The sequence below is a fragment of the Branchiostoma floridae genome, chromosome 10 (genome assembly GCF_000003815.2).
Source record: "Branchiostoma floridae strain S238N-H82 chromosome 10, Bfl_VNyyK, whole genome shotgun sequence".
Classification (NCBI taxonomy): domain Eukaryota; kingdom Metazoa; phylum Chordata; class Leptocardii; order Amphioxiformes; family Branchiostomatidae; genus Branchiostoma; species Branchiostoma floridae.
The window spans coordinates 13,207,565-13,225,106 of NC_049988.1; the positions used below are offsets into that span (position 1 = coordinate 13,207,565).

The 17,542-nt window shown below is 42.4% G+C and overlaps 2 protein-coding genes across 2 annotated transcripts; both read left to right on the forward strand.

Moving 5' to 3' along the window:
- Positions 1-9,178: 9,178 nt before the first annotated feature.
- On the forward strand, positions 9,179-12,330 carry LOC118424909 (beta-1 adrenergic receptor-like). Its single transcript, XM_035833714.1, has 3 exons — positions 9,179-9,299; positions 10,538-10,713; positions 12,118-12,330. The coding sequence occupies exons 1-3, from the start codon at positions 9,179-9,181 to the stop codon at positions 12,328-12,330; spliced, it is 510 nt and encodes a 169-aa protein (XP_035689607.1).
- A 690-nt stretch (positions 12,331-13,020) lies between these two features.
- On the forward strand, positions 13,021-16,901 carry LOC118424441 (melatonin receptor type 1B-B-like). Its single transcript, XM_035833007.1, has 3 exons — positions 13,021-13,201; positions 15,265-15,419; positions 16,278-16,901. The coding sequence occupies exons 1-3, from the start codon at positions 13,026-13,028 to the stop codon at positions 16,499-16,501; spliced, it is 555 nt and encodes a 184-aa protein (XP_035688900.1). The 5' UTR covers positions 13,021-13,025; the 3' UTR covers positions 16,502-16,901.
- Positions 16,902-17,542: the final 641 nt, after the last annotated feature.

The window sequence follows — 17,542 nt, forward strand, 5'->3', positions numbered from 1 at the left end:
TAGAAGTGACGTCAGCACGGTTCACTGTAGAGGACTTGCAACCGACGAAAACAACTCTGATTTGTCTGGACAGAGAAGCAAATTTACATCAAACAGGATAAAATGAACATTGTTTATTTGTAGAACAGGCGATATTTTTTCAAATGTTTGTTAACTGTGATAACGTTATATCCACATTGCATGCAGAAAATGAAATCATATGGTCATTTATTTGAGGAAGTTTGAAAAATGCTTTATATGTTTGTTAAGGCTATTTGGCAATTAGCGTTTTGGTTTGGACATTAATAGTTGCCTGATTTGCTGATGCCACGTAAATTGATATGTCTAAATGATGCATAGCTCGTTCTCATTAGGATATGCAAAATATGCTGTCGCCAATCATTGATATGACGCAAATCAACGTTACAGGCAATGTCAATGCTTTCGTTATTTCCTCACAACACCTATTATGTTTATGAAAGATCCATCACGACATTAGTGTTTGATTGACAACTTGAAAGATATTTAAGCTGCGGATGGGATTCCACGCCCGATAAACGAATGCCGCCTGAAAAGACGTGGAATTTAAATTAGCAGCCGAAAGCGTAACAATTCAGTCACCACAATGGACCGATCCCAAAACCCCGCCCCTTGCTCGATCATGGTTCTATTTCGAACACCTCCGTCAAAAATAGCCATTTCTGTTCCACTGGGGCTGACTTGACAGAGGTGTTCGATATAGAATAGGGGGTTCTATTTGTCCCATATGGCGTTCGACAGGATCGGTCCATTACAGCTTGTCAGGTGAAGCCAGCTAGCCAGATCCTCTGTCAGCTCATGATCAAGTCAGATCTCTCCCTCACTGACCTTGAAGGCTGTGTGAAATGTTCTGTGCCTGTCCCCAAATTCGGTAAAGGTGTGGTCACACCTGCATATATATTTAAGTCCGTATTTGGCGCGCATAGGAGTATTTGCCTCCACCAGGCTCCACAGGTCGTTGTAAAAATAATAGAAATTGGACAAACGTAAACAGGTAACATGTCGGACGAGTTAGCTGGGTAGCTAACCATACTTCTCGGTCAGCTAGCACATCTGGCATGTTATGTATCTATATTTGTCCAATTTGTACTAATTTTTCCCGCGACCTGTGCAGCCTGGTAGAGACTAAGAGCTCTGCACGTAAACTGGTAACCTTACGTTACCTCAAGCGGACTTGAATATGTACGCATATGTGACCCAACCTTAACAAAATTTAGCGTTTGAGTAGGACGGTTGTGACACTTAGATTTGCCACATGAACACGTGTTGACGGGTGTTCAAATAGGATCTGACTGGGTGATATTGAAGCATGAACTTAACTGTCTAAGCTGCCCAAAGCATTTACTGTAAAGGTGGAAGAGTTTGCTCGCTTGATTTCTGGTCAATATGAGGCATGTGTGTTTCATTTCAATTTCTCATCCGTATTTGTATACCCGCCATGACCGCTATTCGGTGTATAGGTGGTATTTCACTGCATTTGGGGCACCGGTGCGGCGAACTTCAGAGATAAAGAACGAATTTTCTTACGTTTTGTGTACTTTGTTGTCTTCTAAGTCATACTTATGCGTATTGCACAATATCTGAATTATGAAAAATCGGCGGAAATAACAAGGCAGTGCCGCAGTGAACGAACCCGGCAGTGCCGCACCGGTGCACCAAGTGCAGTGAAATACCACCTTGACAGTAGCTTCACAGACACGCCGGCAATATTAAACTGAACGGCCTGTCACGCAGTGAACTCGGGTTGTTACCTGCATGTATGCAGGTATGGTTTTCACGGGCGTGGGAAAATTTGGAAGCTGGGGATTTAGGGCGCTGTATCTCGAGAACGGATGATGCGAGCACGACGATTTTTGGTACGTGGTTTGGGGGTGGTAGCTTGACACTCAGGTTTGATTTTGGGCCTCCTGGCGCTTGAACTTGACGTTGCAGGTGGCATTTTTGGTGTTTTGGGGGCACTTTTGGCGCTGTGTGTCCGGAACGATACGCGCCATTGCGACGATTTTTGGTGCATGTGTGGGAAGTTGTTGCCTGTTGCCTAGGATTGACTTTGGGCCTTGTCGCGTTTGAACTTGACGCGGCAGGTCGAATTTTGTGTCCGGGAGGGGTATTTCCGTAGTTATATCTTCTGAACGGTTGGTGCGGGCGCGATGATATTTGGCACATGTGTTGGCGGTGGCTGAATAATTCTCAATTTTGATTTTGGCGCCCTTGGTGCTTGAACTTGACATTTTAGGTTACCTTTTGTGCGGGCACGGGGCGTGCGCTGTATCTCCGGAACGCAAGGTGCCATTGTGTTGCTATTTGGTACGTGAGTTGTTGGTGGTGTCCTAGTGGTGAGGTTTGATTTTGGGCCTCCTAGTGCTTGAACTTGATACTGTATAGGTTGACCCTGTTTTGGTGTGGTTGGGGCATCCTTCCAATATCTGCTTGGTTCTGAAAACAGATTACGGTTGGGTGTAGAACCATCATCTGGCCTGGGGCAACCTTCAATGTATCAGGTTACTTTGTATCCCCTGTCTTAGTGGCACTGACGGTGTGCCCTGTCTTAGTGGCACTGACGGTGTGCCAGATGACGGGAGCGTACCAGATGATATATCTGTTGGTCAGGTATAATTGGAGTTTGCTTATTACTCTTTGTGGTGTTTCTAGAGCTGTATAGTACTGAGTTTAAAGTTCTGGTACAAGTTCCTTTACCCTGTTGGCAATCATGGTTGAACTTGAACTTAAACAGAAGAAGATGCAATTTTCTAATGTGGAGGAGAACTGTATAGAGTGTGGGCATAAGAGAAAGGTATGTGTATGATTTGTCCTGTGTTTCTTTTTGTTTCTTTGGTAATGCCATTTCCAATTCCATACTGTATACAGGTAATTTGTAGTTTTGGGCTAGTCATATTCGCTTGGTTTTTGGGCCTGCTTAATCTATAGTACAGGCAGGGTTAAGTGGTGGAGGCTTAGCTTGGTTCTGTTTTAAATTCAGTATCGTTTGTTGCATTTTGTCGCGGCAACTATATGATGAAATTCCCCTTCTAAGCAACTGCTCATTGGTTTGGGGGGATGTTTGCTGGGTGTTCGCTCTGACTACAACAGCTTCTGAAGTTTTCAAAGCTTCCATTGCCAGCAGCTTGCCATCTATAAATGGGATTGACAAGGACATTTTTCATAGTAAATTATGCTGTTAAATTTGGCTTAGATACTACAGGAGATTTAGATTTGGGTTGGATGGATTGAATGAAAATATCATACCACCCTGGGGACTAACTGTTGCTGCTGCATCATGGGGGCCAGCACTATTCATATTGTCTAATGTCTATGGAACTACTATAAAAGTATCATTGGTCAAATTATGCAAGTAACCTTCCGATGTCAAGTGAATAACACCCCAGAAATAAATCTTTAATGAATATCATTGGAAGAACACAAACCAAGGAGATTTAGCAGCTGCATTAGGTCAGTACATTGAAATAGGAAGATATTAGTACTGAATATATCATGTGACAGAGTAACTACATGTACATGGGCCATCTGAGACAAAAAAAGGTTGCGTCTCAACAACTTCAAGGTACTGTGGTTGGTTACATACTTAAGAAATCCAAAATAAGTAATGTTCATCCATGTCCAAACTTGCAAATTCAGAAAATGGAATTTCAGACTTTTGCATGGTGCACAACCAACAGGGTAAAAAGCTCATTTTTCCAACCACGTACCACAGACAAAAAGGCAAAAATACACAATAGGTCTACAGAAACCCAATACATTTCATGCAGGCCTGAGGTCTACGAACTCTTGTTCAAAGCTCTTTTCATCTAAGTTCAGTTCAAGACCTAAAATGCTACCGACGTGTTTCAACGCTGTATACATATATCTTAACAGGCAATCAACAAATACGGCGGTCGACGCATGTCGACTATATGAAAGGGGCTTGATAAAGCACGTGGCTTGCGTGATTGGCTCCCTAACATGCACTAGGGGCGCTGTTTACTGTTTGTACACAGCGGTGTCCTCTTCAGGGTGCAATGACACGCGCGTGTATATCAAGTCCGCATAGGGTCCATATCGACCTTTTTTATACGCAGTCGTTCGCACAATACGCAGCTTATACGCTTCTCATCAAGTCCGTATTAGGTCCGTATTGTCTGTTTTCGTACGCACCTCATACGCATTTCAATCGTTTTGTGCTAGTTTTAGGTACGCGTACTGTGACGTGCTGTACGTATACTTGCGTACCTAAAACTGACACAAAACGTATGAGGTGCATATTGTGAGTACGAAAAATGGCATTACGGACCTAATATGGACTTGATATACACGCGCTCGTGTGACTGCATCTTGAAATAGGATGATCAAGGTCAACCATTCTCCTTGCATGAATGCAGCGGAGGACGTTCAGTTAACAAACCGCATAATTCTACTTAATGAGCACAGCATCCAGTGCATTCTGTGAATGGCACTGCAATTTTGAAATCAAATCAGCCACACTTCGTACACGCTCACTATATTATGCAATTCTGTAAGGCCACATTGGACAAGGATCACTGGGCGACTTGAATTGGATTTGTGCGATTTTGATTTCATATTAATTGAAGCATGATGTGAGATGTGACAGTATGACTCCAAATGCAACAAACACACTAAGAAACGTAAAATTATCCGTTGTTCATCCGTGAATTCCTTTGAGCGATCTGTAAAATCTTTGACCATAGTAGTCTAGTGAGATAATTATCATTTCGAGCTTTCATCAATACCTACGTATATACATGTACAAGTACCAAGCATGACAATCCATCTGGCATTCCCAGGGTATCGTGTCACAGACACACACACACACACACACACACAAACACACGCACACACACACACACACACACACACACACACACACACACACACACATACACACACAAACACACACACACACACACACACACACACACATACACACATACACACACAAACACACACACACACAAACACACACACACACACACACACACACACACACACGAACGCAGACGAAAACCTGACTTTCTTGGCGAAGGTAATTGACGTACATCAATAAGCATGACGGCAGTCGTGTAGCAACAGCGCGCATACATCTACACCTGTCATTGTCTGCGTCGGGTGTACTCCGGAGGTACTTGCTGTAAGTACCGGCACCTTTCCCCCTGGTTTGACGTACGTCTGTCCAAAAAAGAGAGCATGGCAGCACTATCAACTCAGGAACTCCTGATTTGATCATCACAGGGGATCACAGGAACAAACCATAGAACAGACAAATAGAGAGTCAAGAACCCATACCCCCAGAGTTGATGCGCCCATTTGTCTTTCAAGCGACGTGGTTTGGCGCAATTTTGTTAAGAAAACAAAATCAATGCCTCACTGAATATATATAGTGCAAAGAAACCCAAGCCAATGTGGATGATGGGGGCGTCTTTCTCAGAAGTAGTCTAGAAATGTAGCACTTCTGTCTCCTGAGTAAGTAATGTAATTTCCGTGTAAATGACACAAACCTTGGAGAGCTAGAGAGGTACCGTTATTCATGCTAAGTACATGAGACTAGGACTGTAGATGTGCTTGCATTATTACTGTACTAGACGAATACTTATTGATTGGAATTTAATTACCTTCGCCAAAGGGTTATGTTTTCAACAGTGTTCGCGTTGAAAGATAGACTCTCAATGTCTACAGTCTATCAACGCGATAACTTGAGAATTCCTGGATGGATTGTCTTGATATTTTGTATGTGGGCTAAGGTTTTGATAAATGATAGGATTTTCTGGGGCCCTAGCGGCTTGATACAGTACTTCAGTGGAAATTCTGGCATTGATATCTCGTGTTCTGAACAAGCTATTATTACGATCCCTTGTAAATTAATGAAAAACGGTATTCATCTTTCATCGCCAGAAATGGCCACCCATTGGTCATTTCAGAAAAGAAAAACATTTATTTTTTTTATGTCCGTCAGAATAGCGCTTTTAACCATCTTATCAAAGTATTTAGAAAATAAGCCTGGTTACTATATTGTACTACATACCATATACGTCTAATACGTTATTGAAAACATCAAAGATACAAGAAAATCATTTCTTAGTATTTGGTCAAATACCTAGTGAACTACAGATCCCTCAGTCATTGACAAAAGCTAGTGGATGCTACCTGAAACGTTTGACCGTTTACGAACTTTATCCAGTTGCTTGAGTAACTTTTATCTTACGTAACACGTCATTCAGTACGTTATGTAACAACGCTCATTCATATGTATTATGTACGGGTGGAAAGTTTAGGTCGATATTGGCAACATTTGAAACACTGTGCGTCGTACGTACGATCAGGTGAAACACATGCCCAGACACGAGCAATGTAGTGTGATTGGACTTAAGGGGCGGGTGATTTACGCGTCCTGGCGTGGCGGCGGCAAGGCTGATCAAAGAGTGTGAGACAAGCGTTAATTTTATAGCCCCGTAGGCGGGTAATGTTGCGTGATGGCAGGATGTAGGTAGCCTCAGTACTGGGTCGATGTTAACATGTTTGATGGCTAAACTGGTACATCACAGGACTACGACAAATCGCCGCATGCAGTTTGCCGCCTGAAATTGCGATTTGTTTTCAAATTTAAAAAAGAAATTGCAACTCACAACCAGCGAACATCATTTTAACAGTGGAAATCTTTCTCTTTCTGATGAATTTGCTGCACAAATGCGCTGCACGTCGATCGGTTTGACAGTAAGGGAAAATATAGTTGGTGCAATTTCCTCAGCGCAATGGGGCGCAATCCATTTTGATTAACGCCTTAAGATGGGTTCACACGTGCGTATGTTTTCACGTGCGTATGAGGACTGTATGGAAGGCGTAGCCTCTACCAGGATCCATAGATTGCAAGAATAGTAGAAATTGGACAAACATAGACAGTAACATGCCAGCAGCAGAGTTGGCTGGGTAGCAAACCATTACCCTCAGACAGCTATCTCCTCTGGCATGTTATGTGTCCATATTTGTCCATTTTCTACTATTTTTCAAGCCACCTGTGGAGCCTGCAAGAGGCTAGAAAATCTATACGGACCTCACACGGACTTAAAAATATATCCACACGTGTGAACCCGGCTTATCACACAAGCGGATCACGATGTCGACAGTCAGTATACGTATATAGAACAGATAAGCTGACATGAAGCCTATATATGGTGAACATTTGCCACGTCTTCTCAACAACAGTCCTGTGTAACTCATGGTGCGTAATTAGGCCATGTTGATTTGATTATATGGATGACATCCTATCAAACCCCAGCCACCTCTGAGTCTTTAACGCTTTTATCATGTCCTGGTTTATTGTTCATTTGCATGTCTGATTTATAGTTAGCCTTAATCATAAGATTCTATGTCTCACATATTTGCTTAATCATTTAAATTAGGATTTATTGCTGACATTTTTCCAATCGTTATTATTCTTTAATTTATCTTGTATTTTCTACATTTGTATATAGATTAGTTAATTTTTAATTAAGTGGAGAAGGGCACTGTACAAACCAAGTAGGATTCTTGCGACCTGTAGAGCCTGGTAGAGACTAAGAGCTTCATACGCACCTCAAACGGACTTGAATATATACGCATGTGTGACCCCACCTTTAAACAGTCGAAAATTGATACGCACGAGAATACTATCCATACAGTTAAATCAACATGGCCATATCACTTACTATCCTATTTGATGCTAGTGATTAGATTCTATTGATATTTATCTCCCATTGATATACAGCACCTGTTGATATTTCAAAACGATCCGGCGACAAAGTACATTGTCATACTTTTCATAAATATGACACCGATGAATAACACTCGTTTTAGTTATGAATAATCGCGACCTGGGTGCTCTGGTGACAGTTAGACAACCATTATGTTGATCATGTGTGTCCGGATAGGTGTAATCATGTACACATCATCCTGGTGCATAACAGGCAATTTCATCTGATATACTTTGAAGATAGGTATCATTTTGTTACCACTTTTAAACATATTAACCACAATTTAAGCAATTATTCCCGTGAGGCTATGTTATAATTTAGCTGCTGCATTATAGAGCTGGGACAGTCAATGGAGGTTAGACATCCTGTCATCTAGGTAATAAGACACGCGAAATAGAAGTTACCCAAGCAACTGGATATGTGTTTTGGAAACGGTCAGACGTTGACATCCATGACCATACAAATCAGCTCAATTTCACTGAGAAAGGTAGTGGATGCTATCTGAAACGCCTGGCATTTCCAAAATCGTATCCATTCGCTTGAGAAACTACTATTTGGCCTACCTTGCCTGGTGTCAATGGCTTACTGGTTGTACTGAATATTATATCATTAATAAATGATATTATAAATGTTTGCCATACAATCTTCTGACAACTAGCGCTCACCGAAATCTACATTCATTCTTAATTCATAAAATTCATAAAATTATGTGAACATTAGCAGTAAACTGCTATTCGACGCTTCTATCGCAAGAGCTATTTGCATACAATATTTTGTACATCTGTATATATTCCTTAACTTAAACAAAGCACAAGATTCTTGCCTGACTGTTGTGAAATAGTCTGTCTTAACGGAAAGTACTAACATCTTCACAGGAAGACCACTAGTGTTAGTTCCATTGATGCGTTTCATCTGATCAATTTTTGAAGAATTATTTTCTCTTTTTCTTCTCAATAGCGAAATTTTGATTTCAACACGTATACCTGATCCACACCTATTCTGATAAACTAAGGAGGTGAGAAAAACAACCTCTTTCGACCAGCAACCCGCAGAGATACATTCAGTTTGCAGCTAAAATTAGATAGTGATTTTCGCGCCAGTGGTCAGGATGGCAGGGGATTCTTCCCTTTCATTTGATCGACAGTCAGAAAAGACTCTTCATGGGGTTTGATGACAACCTAGTACAGCCATGGTCACAAGAGGTCCTCCCAAGATCTCAAACCCCTTAAAGAGTCACATACACGTGTTTTCTAATGACGCATTCTATTAGAGCCCAGTAACTTGGAGACCGGTCGTATGAACACCGCACCTTTCAAGAGAAATAACCGTTAGATTCTGTCTGTGTTTTTTTTTAAATAATTTTCTCTACTTAAAGCTGACAACAAGCTTTGTGACCGCCCCACATGCAGTTGTCTGCCAGAATGGATGAGAATCAAACGGAAGCGAATGTAACCGGAGTGGCTGTGGACATGGAGCTGAGCGAGGCCTGGAAATGGTTTCTCATTGTGGTACTGGTCGTCCTCATCATCATGGGCACGCTTGGTAAGTGTCAAAACACCCATCTCCAATCCATGATAGTCTCTACCAGACTGGCTACGCTGGCTATTATAGGGAGAAAATTTGCCAGGGGAGTTTTGCTTCTAGAGGGGTTGGTCGGCCGCGCAGTCTCCGTAGGATGAATCTAAGCGTGGACTGACTCCTCTGGCCGATTTTTATCCGAATTCTACGATCCCCGCATGCCCGTAGGATGGTCTCGTGTAGGCTAATCCATAAGGCCTAAAGTGAAAAATTTCGTGTGTCCAACTGTTGTTGTCAACCTTGTATGTAGGCACGGAGGGCAGTACGTTTATTCGACATTTCAGTAGCAGGGTATATTTTTCCAGGACTGCTAGCCCATCTCCTCGTGTTTCCATTTTCCCGAAATGGTAGGGTTGGTAGGAGTCGATTTTTGTTAGGTTCTCTCTTTTTAAAATATTTTGGGCCGAATTTATGCAACAATACTGTTATGCAATGTAAAACTGCACATAGGACAAATGTACTTTCATTACAATCATACAGAGATATATTGTACGAGCACAATTTTCTTTAGCAACAGAAAAGAGGAGACCCGTGGTCGACAAAAAAGGCTAGGGTTAGCAGGCTTTTGCCAGGGTCGGTCAATTTTTGCGATGAATCCGCTACGAGGACTATAAAGCCCAGCTTTCTAGATTAGAGTAGAATATTGTTTATAACTGTTCATTGTCACTTGTATATCTCCTATGTTTATACCATGTACTTGCAATTAGCCCTCGGACACGAACTTGCAAATAAACTTCTTCTTCTGGTAATGGAGGATTGAGTACAAAAAAGCACAGCATCTATGTAGAAAGACTTTTCCATCTACACGTGTACTTAAAACACGTGTACTTAAAACACGTGTACTTAAAACACGTGTACTTAAAACACGTGTACTTAAAACAGTACTTTCGGCGTTAATTGAATTTGACTAGAGCAAAATCTTTGCAGCCATTTTGACAAACATAGTTTTATAACACATCAATATCTAGCTGAAACATTTCTTTCCACGATGTTTGTAACAGTATTGTGTTATTAATGTCACCAAACTACTTTCATAGGTTATTTCTTTGTTTGAACCTTTCTCTTTTATTCGAGAAGCTCAAATCGCTCGGCAGGCCGTCTTTCAAAAAGGTCATCGAAAAGGGAATTGAATTTGATTGATAATGTTATCAATCTTTGTGACCATATAATGATATACATAACTTAATTGTTTGACTTCACAGGCAACTTTCTGACCATTTACGTCATCGCTCGGCACAAAGAACTGCAGACCGTCACCAACGCTTTCATCTTTAATCTGGCCGTAACGGACCTGCTGGTGTCCGTGTTTGTGGACGGCTTCAATGTGGTGGGCATCGCGGATACCGGCTTCTTCTTCAGGTCTCCCGCAGTGTGTGAGGTATGGAGTTGTTCACGGGAAATCACTGGCGCACGCACGTACGCACGTACAAACACACACACACACAGACGCACACACACACACACACACACACTCTCTCTCTCTCTCACACACACACACACATACACATGCATTTCCCCTCTCTCTCACTCTCTATCACACACACACACACACACACACACACACACACACATACATACACATTGTCTCTCTCTCACATCAAAACACATAGACAAACTCACACAGATACACACACACACAGACACACACACTCACACTGTCTCTCTCTCTCTATCGCACACACACACACACACACACACATCACACATACAGAGACAAACACACACAGAGACATGCACGCGCACACACTCAATCTATATTAAACTGATGGGTTTTTAACAGTAAAATAACAGGGCCCGTCCCAAACATTTCAATCGCATCAAACACAAGCAATGGACGTTGTTTATCCCATCGGCAACTTCAATCAAGAATTAACTTTTGATTACACTGAAATGATCGCGGTCCTCAGTTCTTTACAGTATAAAGCGGGCAGATAACAGGACTGTGTCAAATTGCACCACGCAAATGGCATTAAGATAACCGTTTGTAATAAGCGCACCAATCAGTGGCTCGAATTTCGAAAATAGCGTGAGGAGGTCAGACCAACGCACAGCCGTTTTCTTGCCTGCCCTTGTTGTAGCCACGTGGCAAACAGCAAAGAGAATTTAACATCTAAAGGCTACAGCATGTAAATTCTATGGATGACATCGTTCCAGATTCCAAATCTATGGTTTTATCGATGCCATTGAAATCACAAACCATAGCATCTATTAAGTCTTTTCTTTCTGTATTCAAGAAGTCACAAAGTCATAGTGTACTAGCCTACCAACTACACTTTAGCTACCACATAAGTGTCAATTACTGTCAAGGCTGTCACATGACACATTTTCCCGTTTTCAGCATTGCCTTATGTCATTGACCATCTCAGGAAAGGAACAAATTTTTAAACTTCTTTTACGAAATCAGGTAAAAGAATAATATGCGCGCGGTGTCATCCATTGATTTTACTTGCTGTGGCATAGAACCAATGATAAAAGTTAGCTAAAGTTGCCCATATATGACTGTGATAGCTGTCAGGCCCGGCACCCATCTACGTTTCATAGCCCTGGGCCCACACATAGGTAGGTGCAAGCACTACAGTAGGGGGCTAGTCCATTGGTAGTGTAGTGCGTTTAGCTTCCATACAGAGGAATAAGTATTACCATTTTTAAGTTTTTGGTATGACCCGACTACAGCATCCAGTCTTCCTTTGTGGTCTCCCATCTATGTACTGTCTGGACTGCACGTTGCTTAACTTCCGATGATAAGATACACATGATACTGATGAATATGTCGTTACTACAGTTCGTGGGGACGGTCTGTGTGACCTCCTGCATCTGCTCCATCATGACCATGATGCTCATCGCCATCAACCGTTACTTCTACGTCACGGACAAGCCACGTCACGACCGGCTCTTCACAACCCCCCGTCTGGTCGCCATCATCATCGCGCTCTGGCTCTACAGCTTCAGCCTCTTCGACTTACCTCTGTTGGTCGGATGGGCAAGACACTGGTAGATACAAAACACCTCTTTGAAACAATCTGTCTCATTCTAGAGCTATGCATGAATGCAGTAGAAGCCGATTAATTGCACGGCCTATTTTCCAGTAAATTTCGTGCAATTATCCGGCTGGTGCAATAATGCGAAGTTATCTAGCTGGACCGCACTGTTTTGGGATTTGGGGATTCCCTGCAGTTAACAGAAGTGTGCGTTAATCCGGTGTGCAATTAACTGGCTTCTACTGTATTATTGTTTAAAATATAAATGTGTATGGTTTATGTCTAACATTATTACATATATAGTTCTCATAGATTATGCAAATGAAGTCTCCATTCGTACAATTGATAAGTATATATATTTGTCTATATTAGTGTCTTTTTTACTTACATATCTGACATGTTTGAGAGTCCTATCATGAAATGAGATGTGCGAGCCAATGATACAAGTGGCATTTCATTTGAATATGGACAATGATGTATTGGTAGTGTATTTTACCAACCGTGATCAACGAAAATCATTCGGACATCTCATACCATAACGATGACATGTGCGTACTTTTGGTTGCACTGCAAATAACTGAACCATATGAGTCTGTAGATGTGTAGTATCTTCTATACCTACATGTATGACTTCAGGCAATGGCATCAGTGTATTCCAGCTCATCTGAATCTTTATCGCTTTTGTACACTTCTAAGGTATGACTTCAAGACAATGGGCTGCACGTACGACCGCACTGCCGACTTCTCCTTCACCTTGCACCTGATCTGCGTCGGCATCGTGATCCCCGTGGTGGTCGTGGTCATCTGCTACACCAGGATATACCTGTTCGTCCGGGCGTCCAACAAACGGATGGCGAAACATCGACAGGACAGCAACATGGCCCAGGCGTAAGTCTGATGCAGCGCTAGCGTTTTATTTTTTTGTTAGCTATTTGCAAGGAAAGCTGTTGTTGGGTAGAGTATATATTCTCTACAAGGCAAAGGTTTGGGGTGGGGAGCTAGTAGTGACTGCGATTTCTGTCTTTTGCCTACCTTCACCTCTTGTAGAAACTCTAAGAGCTTTCTATTTTGTGGCAGAGATGCGGGCCAATGAAAGAAATCGTGACCAGCACTTTGTCTCTACCAGACTCCGGGTCGCTGGAAAACCGTAGAAATGGAACAAACAGAGGAGTAAAGCCGGCCAGAGGAGTATGCCGCAGGTCGCGTGCTGTTCCCTAGCCGGCTATACTCCTCTGGTCGGCTTACACCTCTATTTGTTCCATTTCTACAGTTTTCCAGCGACTCGGAGTCTGGTAGAGACTAACCAGTACTTGTCACCCGACTAAAACCTCTGCTTGGGATACACTTGGTGTGGCACTGTGATTTTATAACTTGTATGCGACTAGATTAACGTTGACGTTATCTTTACTGATAGTGGACGTGGCTACGTAAGTAATAGTAGTAGAAGGGAGGTGGCAATAGTGTATGTTGAAGGTAAGAAAATACATAAAATGAGCAACGAGCAAAAAGGCGTCTAAGATGCATTGGTGATGTATTTTACCAACCGTGCCCAACGAAAATCATTCGGACATATTATACCATAACCGTGATAACAATGAACCATATGAGTCTGTAGAATGTATAGTATCTTCTATACCTACATGGCGAAACATCGACATGCCAGCAACATGGCCCAGGCGTAAGTCTCCTACAGCGTATTTTTTGGGTCATCTATTTGCGGCGAAAGCTGTTGTTGGGTAGTGGATGTATTCTTTAAGCCGTGGTTTTGGTTGGGTAGCTAGTAGGGGCAATGGTTTGTTTCTATCGCCTCCCCACACATCTGCCACGTGCGCAACGCGTAGGAACTCTAAACCCTAGCCACACAATTCGCACCTACTTGCAAAACTGCCAATGTGTGTCAGAGTAATTAATTAGCTTTAAAAGGGTAGGTGATTTGTTTTTTGATTTGTTCTGTGATTTGTTTCTATCGCCTCCCAATACCTCTGCCACGTGCGCAACGCGTAGGAACTCTAAACCCTAGCCACACAATTCGCACCTACTTGCAAAACTGCCAATGTGTGTCAGAGTAATTAATCAGCTTTAAAAGGGTACGAGCTTTCTGCTTTGTAGCAGAGATGGGGGTATGAAAAAAATCGCGGTCAGCACATGTCCTTCGATTAAAAGCTCTGCTTGGAGAATTTGGTGGATACACTTTTTGTGGCAATAATGTAGGTGATTTTATACCTTGTTTGCGACTAGATTAAAGATTACTTAGTTAATACATTTAAAAGCTTTCTGTTTGGTGCCAGAGATCGTGGCCAACCCTTGCCCCCGACTAAAAGCTTTGCTTGATGAGAACATGGTGGATACACTTGTTGTGTCACTGTATGTGATTTTATACCTTGTGTTCGACTAGGTTAAAGTTGATGCTATCTTTATTGATAGCTACGGAAGTGGCTACATAAGTAGTAGTAGTTGAAGGTAAGTGAATACATAAAGTGAGAAAGAAGCAAAAAGGCATCTGAGATGCGTGTCAACAATGATAAGTAAAGGTTATGCATATGCTAAGCCTTGTATTTTGATCCAAGATTTCTGGCTCCTTCCTTCCCAAACTTGTTGCAGTTAAAACATCTTAAAGATGTAAGATTGCTGCTAAAAACAAAACTAGATCTACATTCAGAGCATAATCAGATGATTCCATACGGTCTAACATTGATATGTTAGGCTTGGGTCACATTTCCAAAGCGGGGCCCAGCCGGGATGTTTTAAGAAATGAAACATTAAACTGCATACTTAGAAATATACACAAATCATTCCCATGAATCTCATTTCGTCATGTTGTGTATTTTGATGTCTTTTATATCATTCTTTTCGCCCCCGAAAGCTGCCCGTCCGGGCCCCGGTTTGGACCTAAGCATTACTGGGCTGTATTGTAATCCGAATTTTAACACAAACTCCCGATTTTTGCCCAGCAACAAACTGAAGGTGGATGACCTGACCCTCCTCCGGACACTGGTCATCATCGGAGTGGTCTTCTTCATCTGCTGGAGCCAGTACGTCATCGTTGTGCTGGCCGATTTCGAGGACCATTGGCCAATGGGAGTTCACTTGACCGCCATAATCACCGGTATGCAAATGTGGTCCCTACAAGTCCCTACCGATTCTATAATGATGCTTATTGGTACAGTAAAAGCCAGTTAATTGCACAACAGATTAACGCACACGTCTGTTAACCGCACGGAGTACTAAAATCCCAAACCGGTGCGATCGAGCTAGATGACTTCGCATTATTGTACCAGCCGGATAATTGCACGAAATTCACTGGCAAATAGGCTGTGCAATTAAGCGGCTTCACGTATGAAGCCAAATTTCTGCTCCACAAAGTTTTGCTCCATTAGGTGGTACACATGCGTTGGGCCTGTGGGTTAGGTTTGGTTTAGGTTTAGGGTTTGGGTTAAAGTTTCACAGTGCGAACCCTCTCCAAAAATCACCCCACCTCACGAATGTTACGTTACACATACATTTTGGTATGTAGGTAGCTATAGTGATGGTAGACATAACAAGATGATAATTTAAATGACTGATTAATGATTTAAATAATCAATAAGAAAACTTCATCAATCCAATGTGTTTCATGAGTAATCTTTAGATCTGAAGATGGTATAGTCCCCATATTAGAGTGGTAGGTAGCTTTAGTAGAAGTTGACAAGATTTGTGATCGACTGCTCCACAGCTGACCAATGATAAGCTACGGCCGTGTGGCGCGTTGGATACACCCGATCCCTCGATCTCGGAAGTTAAGCAACGCGTAGTCCGGTCCGGTCTTCCGGTCGGGTCCTGTCTTCCGGGAGAGACGTAAAACGGGGGTTCCGTGCTCGAGGAGGCGCATCGACCACGTTAATTGGCCTCATTACTCACACTTTGGGTACCTACTTGCTGTAAATACACCGATGTTATAAAAGCTCTTGCTTTTGTTTTCCCACAGCTCACTCCAGTTCCTCCACCAACTGCATCATCCTGGGCGTGACCAACCCGAAGTTCCGTGAGAAGTACCTGCTGGTACTGAAGCCCACAGGAAGCACCAGTACCGCCGCGCCCAGCTCTCCGGACCAGCTCCCCTTACCACGCTCACGAAACAGTATCAGGAACACCCCTGACCACGTCAGCATGGCCATGGTGAATCTTCAGGGTACACCCGCAACTGTTTGATTCTCATATCATCCAGATCACGACCAAATCTCCAGACCAGCTTCCCTTGCTACTCTCACGAAACAGTGTCAGAAACACCCCTGAATATGTCAGCATGGTCATGAATTGAAGAATCTTCAAGGTACAACGGTAAATGTTTAATTCTCATATCTCCAGATCACGACCAAATCTCCGGACCAGCTTCCCTTAAATAATATGCTCACGAAACTGTCTCAGGAACACCCACTGAACATGTCAGCATGGTCATGGTGAATCTTCGGGGTACACCGGCAAATGTTTAATTCTCATATCTCCAGATCACAACCAAATCTCCGGACCAGCTTCCCTTACCACGCTCACGAAACAGCCTCAGGAACACCCCTGAACATGTCAGCATGGCCATGGGAAATGTTCAGGCTACATCGGAAAATATTTAATTCTCATATCTCCAGATCACGACCAAATCTCCGGACCCCTGAATATGTTAGCATGGTCATGAAGAATTTTCAGTGTACACCGGCAAACGTTCAATTCTCATATCTCCAGATCACGGCCAGATGTCAAAGAAGGAAAGAAAGTGCTAAAACATCCCAAAACCACAACAACAAAACAACTCTATCCCCTTAAATAATGTTGCAGATCTATGGCTGCAACATTTCCAAACCACACCTTATAGTGTCCTTGAATGATGCCGTCCCCTAGTTATGAGGCCTATTTCCCCTTTTCATGAGAGACTGCAACCGCTGTGACTAAAGATCTGACAGTTCACTCAAAGATCCATACTTAAAGAACAAATATCTAACTTTACATTTGTTTTTTGTTTTTTTTTGTTATCTTTTAGACCATTCTTTTTACATACTGAACCACTTATACAAATAGGATCACACAAAATGCGATTTTGACCCTGAACGGTTAGTCAGGAGGTCTTATTTAAAACCGCTCATTTTGTAGCTTCAGGTAGGAGAGCACAAAACAGTGAACATGGTTTCTCACTGACTTTCAAAAATGTCCTAAAGCTTACATTACCTGTCAGCATTTTGTAACCTTCAAATTAGAAGTATA